The sequence below is a fragment of the Plectropomus leopardus genome, chromosome 14, assembly GCF_026936395.1.
Source record: "Plectropomus leopardus strain MGB_pleo_1.0 chromosome 14, ASM2693639v1, whole genome shotgun sequence".
In the NCBI taxonomy this organism is placed as follows: Eukaryota; Metazoa; Chordata; class Actinopteri; order Perciformes; family Serranidae; genus Plectropomus; species Plectropomus leopardus.
The window spans coordinates 4,230,001-4,235,556 of NC_142189.1; the positions used below are offsets into that span (position 1 = coordinate 4,230,001).

The 5,556-nt window shown below is 38.9% G+C and overlaps 1 protein-coding gene across 3 annotated transcripts in view; it reads left to right on the top strand.

Annotated features, from left to right (window-relative positions):
- The window catches only part of nsd2 (nuclear receptor binding SET domain protein 2), a 20,541-nt gene extending 15,746 nt beyond the window's left edge, over positions 1-4,795 (top strand). For all 3 annotated transcript variants that reach the window (XM_042501091.2, XM_088087603.1, XM_088087602.1), the window contains exons 20-22: positions 103-209; positions 466-664; positions 1,246-4,795. In XM_042501091.2, coding sequence (XP_042357025.2) covers positions 103-209; positions 466-664; positions 1,246-1,553 — 614 coding nt within the window. In that variant the 3' untranslated portion in view covers positions 1,554-4,795. The remainder of the gene's footprint in view (positions 1-102; positions 210-465; positions 665-1,245) is intronic.
- The last annotated feature ends 761 nt before the right edge of the window (positions 4,796-5,556 follow it).

The window sequence follows — 5,556 nt, forward strand, 5'->3', positions numbered from 1 at the left end:
CTCAAGTTCAAATAATAATTACAGTTATTAGAAGAAGTGTGAGATGGACACGTCATCATTTCAGCCAAAGGTGTTTTCATAATTATGTATTTTGTATTTCAGGGACTGAGCTCACCTTTAACTACAACCTGGACTGCCTCGGGAATGAAAAAACCGTCTGTCGCTGCGGTGCTCCAAACTGCAGCGGGTTTCTCGGTGATCGGCCGAAGGTGAGCTTTATGATCAGAGTTGTGGTTTCATCATCAAATTTAAACTGAAATTACCCAAATCAGCAGAACCGTGTAAAAAAAAAACAAAAAAAAAAAAAACTGTTGTATAAACTGCACCATGGTTTTGTCTGTCTGGGTGTTTCCAGAAGTTTAAGAGCATTTTCTCTTTTTAAGAGCACATTTTGTTTCACCAGCTCAGCTGAATAAATATCACATCTAAATCGACCCAGCTTTCATCCCAACCTCTCCTCCGCAGAACTCAAACGGCCAAACAGCCGAGCCAAAAGGGAAAAGGTTGAAGAGAAAGTATAAAAAGAGGAAAACTGAGGGAAAGAAAAAGTCGGATGATGACTGTTTCCGCTGCGGGGACGGAGGGCAGCTGGTGCTCTGTGGAAAGAAAACCTGCACCAAAGCTTATCACCTGTCCTGCCTGAACCTCACCAAGAGACCCTTCGGTAAGAAACACCCGAAATACAACGCTGCAGCACCTCAGATATGCACCAACATGCATCTGGAAGAACAGCTGTAGATTGTTATTGGTTATCCGAATACCGAATTATCTTGAAAATGTCTGAAACATCAAATCTAACTGATACCTGAAGACACCCTGATGAAAATAAAGCTTTTACATAAAATACAGATTTTTAAATATTTTTAATTTCAAAAATGAAGTTATTTTAATGCATTTTCAGCATATTGTTTAGTTTAGTGATAGTTAGCCGCTCCAGAAGACTTTTCAATTGATTGATTTTTATTGTAAAGAATTTATAACTTGTAAATATGTACGAAAACCTTCTGCTCTTTGAGTTAATTACATTGCGTAAATTTGTATAAATATTTAAAGTTTGGGCGTGTCTGCTGTAGCTATAAGGAGTACAAGATTTTATTGAACATTTTAAGGAGTTGATTTTTTTATTATAGTTTATAGAGTTGTTTTTCTTCCTGTGTCCAGTGTTTGAGTTTATTTCACCTTTCACCTCAGATCAGCTGCGTCCTCTAACTTTGTGTCCATCTTCCTCGTCCTCGCTCCCTGCAGGCCGCTGGGACTGCCCCTGGCACCACTGTGACGTCTGCGGGAAAAACTCAGAGGCTTTCTGCCAGCTCTGCCCCAACTCCTTCTGCAAGGCTCACCAGGAGGGGGCGCTGCGTCTCTGGCCCCCCACTGGACAGCTGTGCTGTCTGGAGCACGAGGAGCTGGATCAGGACGTCAACTTGGAGACAAACGCGGCGATGATGACCGCCACTACTGCGGCCATCGGTGGCCGTCCGCCTAAAGGCTTGAGGAAGGCGGTGGGAGCCGGGGCCAAAACAAAAGGCTCCAAGAGGAAAGCAGCAGAGGCCTGAAAGTGACCTTTGACCCCTCAGAGAGCCAAAAGACCAAACCAGACTCTGACACCTGCTTCCCCGTTCATGAACAAATCTAAACCCCACATTATGTCTCCAAGATCACAAAAATCAAAGCACTGTACATCCTCATCAGGGAAAGCCGCTGATCTCTCACATGCTCGCCGCTCAAACGTTTCTTATTTTTAAACATTTTCAGGTCTTTTTTTTATTTTTTATTTTTTTAACTTGTCTGCACTGAGGCGAACCATCTGTGGTAAAGCACAAAGCAGCAGAGCAAGCACAGGTCAGGAAGCTTCTGCTGGTGGATTTCAACTCGTTCTTCCACCAAACAAACAGCCTTTGAATTTTTTGTTTTGTCTTTTAATTTTAGAATAACAAAAGAAACCAGCTGGTTTCTGCAGAAAAGAAACTGAAGTAAACCTGAGCAGCCGCGTCACCGTCTGCTAACTTGAATCTCTCTCAGCCCCCCGTCACTCAACACAGATGATCTTGAACATCAGAGTTTTATAGCTATATCTATATATGTTTATATCAAAGACCAAAATTATGATTACTGGAGTAGTGTGAAACATCAAACAGGTTGCCAAATGGATTGCTTTTATTTTTATATATAGTATATATATGCCAGATGTAATATGGAAACACCAAGACACTATGGATAGGCCTCAGACGACCTCTTTACTTCTGTTGTAGCCATAGGTTACATTTAACTTTAGACGTTCATTTGCTGTTTTACAACCTGTTATTTTGTTTTAGCTCAGTTTAGATTCAAGTAAATTTTTTTTCTTTTTCTTGGGTATCAGGATGCTGAACGATGGCGCCACAAACCATTTATCTACCTGCCTGTCCAGAGAGCGAGCGGTTACGGAAAGTATTAAGCAGAGAGCGCTCTTAAACTGCCGTCTGACTTAAAAACACTACTGGGAGGTTTATAGGTCTTTAATGCTCGGTGCTAAACCAGATAAATGAAGGAATAAGTGCGATTTTCTGGACGTTTTTTCTACGTTTTCAGTCCTAACCTTAAAAATGCTGTTTTTATTTTAGTATCTGAAAATTGAGGTGCAAAGATTTTTATGTTTAAATAATGCACATCATGCTGATTCACACTTTTAAGGGCCTTTCAGTATCAGCCTGCTGGATTTTTTTTACTGACAACAAACTCCGTAAACTTGAGTAGTTCATCTGTAGCTGAGGTTTTAAAGACTCATCTCAGCTGTTTTAATCCTCAGGAGGTTTTTAGTCTCAAACTGCATCCTGCTTGTTGTTTAACACGTTGTAACAGTACACTGGCTAACGTCTTGTGACTCCCATTTTGGTTGATTTTTCATATTTGTACTTGACATGAAGCAACACAAGGAGGGTAAACAAAACTGCAGAGTATGGTGGCCAATTTAGGACTCTTTAATGACCCTCAGTGGTCTTTGAGCTCCAGCTGCACTTGTTAAACCTCTGCCGTACTTCCACTACCTGCATTGCAAATGCTGCCTTCATTTAGAGTCGCAGTTACTATAATTAGCAGTTTTCGACTCCGATAAATAGCATTTACATCATCTGTTATTCAAAAGCAAACATTATTTAAAGGTTTTCACTTTAACTTTTTGGGTCAATGTAAGAAATACGCATTATTATGTTATTGATACAGATGTGAATTCTCTTTACAACCAGCACATCCTGTACATTTGAAGGTTCTGAGCCTGAAGTCTGTTAAGCCCCGTATCCACCAAAGTGTTTTTTCGGAGGCTAGTTTTTTTTAATTTTAAAGCTTTGCAGTGGTAGCGCTGCATAATTCACGCTGATCTACAAACACCAGCAGCACAACGAGCTGCTCCATGTCTATTCTGCTGCTGTTCTTTCTTCTTTTTTTTTCTTCGTCAGAGCACCGAGATTTGAAAATTACGTAACTTTTGTTTCAAACACTGCGCTTTTCAGTCACTTCAGTCATACAGTCCTAATGGAGGAGCAAACTCTACCCTGTCGACATGTTAACTTCTGAGGATGTCACGCATCATAGCAACCAGACGCAATCAAAATTTCTCTTTTGAACAAACACTTGAAACGCTCCCAGCTGGGTGTTTCCTGAGGACTGCATGGCGGTTTCAGCTTAAAAAAAAAAAACATACGCTTTGGTGGACATGGGGCTTTAGACTGGAGCCAAGTCTAAACCTGCAGAGCTGAGACTTACAAAGTGAGTCTGAAATGTCCAGAAATGGCCACCATAGAGAGGACAAGTCCTCCCCTACCAGTGTCCCCCATGGGACCTTGATATGACATTGAAACCATATGATTTTTGTCAAATTTAAAGATCGTTTTTGCAAGTCAAGAAAGTCCAAGTTTGTTGTAGTATCATTTTTCTAATTGTGTATTTTCACAGACTTAAACTACAGCAGTTTTATGACTTTTTTTTTTTTAATTGACAAACATCATATGTGTGATTCATGGCACAACTCAAAAAGAAAATTATTTGGGGGACACAAAAACTGGCCCTTCTTTACCAGGTTAGCTGTGGTTATTGTCTGAAATTTCATCTTTAAAGTCTCCGTTAACACAGTGTTTTGAAGAATTGGTGTCATCAGTCCCTCTCTTGGATTGACTGAGGTTTTTGGGTTTTTTTCAGCACACTGAAAACAGTTCTTTGCCTTTAGATTTAACATGACATTCATAAAACTGTTAATCGTCTTACCGTCTGAATCTCTTCTAACAGAAGGCCGTTCTATCATAAAGCCACTATTTGTGCTTCTTTTCTCCTCAAAAACATCTCCAAAAAACACTTTTGAGTTGTACAACACAACAGGAGGCCTTTTTTTTTTTTTGTAACAGCACCTTTTTTTTTTTTTTTTAGTTTTCATTTTTCCCCAGAGTGTATGAATGAGACATGTCAGATGCAGCAAGTCTTGTATGAGTATTTTTGACTTTGTATGTATCCTAACTTTGACGTTGTGTTGAGTGAATGTAGTCCAGCCAGTTATTTTTGTAAGCACTGTAATTCCCTGTAGAGCTGAAGTGTAATGTGTGCGTAGGGGTTTCATTCTGTAACTACTGTCATAGTAAACCAGAGACTAATATGTACATAATGTATAAGTGGTAATAGTGATGCATCTATTGTAAATATCATACAATTTCTCTGACATTGTATGTTTTTTTTTTTGTTTGTTTGTTTTTTTCTTGATGCAGTGCTGAAACACTTTTGCGCAGGATCTCACATCTGTTGAATCGTGCAATAAAAAGTGACCAAATATGGATTGACTTAGTTATCACTGATATCTATCTCATTTACCTGTGAGGCTGCTTTACGTTATCTTGACATGCTATTTTCTCTAGTTGTCAGCTGTTTTTGGGAAATGTCATATTTTGACATTTTTCGCCATACTATAGTATGCAATTTTTGGTTGCTTTTTCGAAGTGCTATTTCATGGTGTTTTTGCGTTTTTTGCAACATCCTTTGCTATGGCATGTCTTGGCATGCTGATTTACATGGTTTTCAGCTGTTTTCAGCTGTTTTTTTGTACATGTCATATTTTTACATTTTCCGCCAAACTATTGTATGGTTTTTTCGACATGCTATATTATGGTGTTTTTGCACCATGTTATGCTATGGGGTGTCTCTACATGCGGTTTTAGGTGGCTTTATGTGATTTTCAGCTGTTTTTTTGACATGTCATATTTTGACATTTTTAGCCATAGTCTAGTTATATGTAGACATTTTCGGTTGTTTTTTCAAAATGCTATAATTGCGTTTTGCTGTGTTTTTGCAACATTCTATCTTATGGCGTGTCTCAGCATACTATTTTATGTGGTTTGCAGCTGTTTTGGGGTCATGTCATATTTTGACACTTTTCGCCATACTATATAGTGTGGCATTTTTGATTGTTTTTTCAATGTGCCATATTAAGTTGTTTTAATTTGTTTTTGCAACATGCTGTGCTATGGTGTGTCTCTGCATGCAATTTTATGTGGTTTTCAGCTGTTTTTGGGACATGACATTTTTTGACATACTATAGTA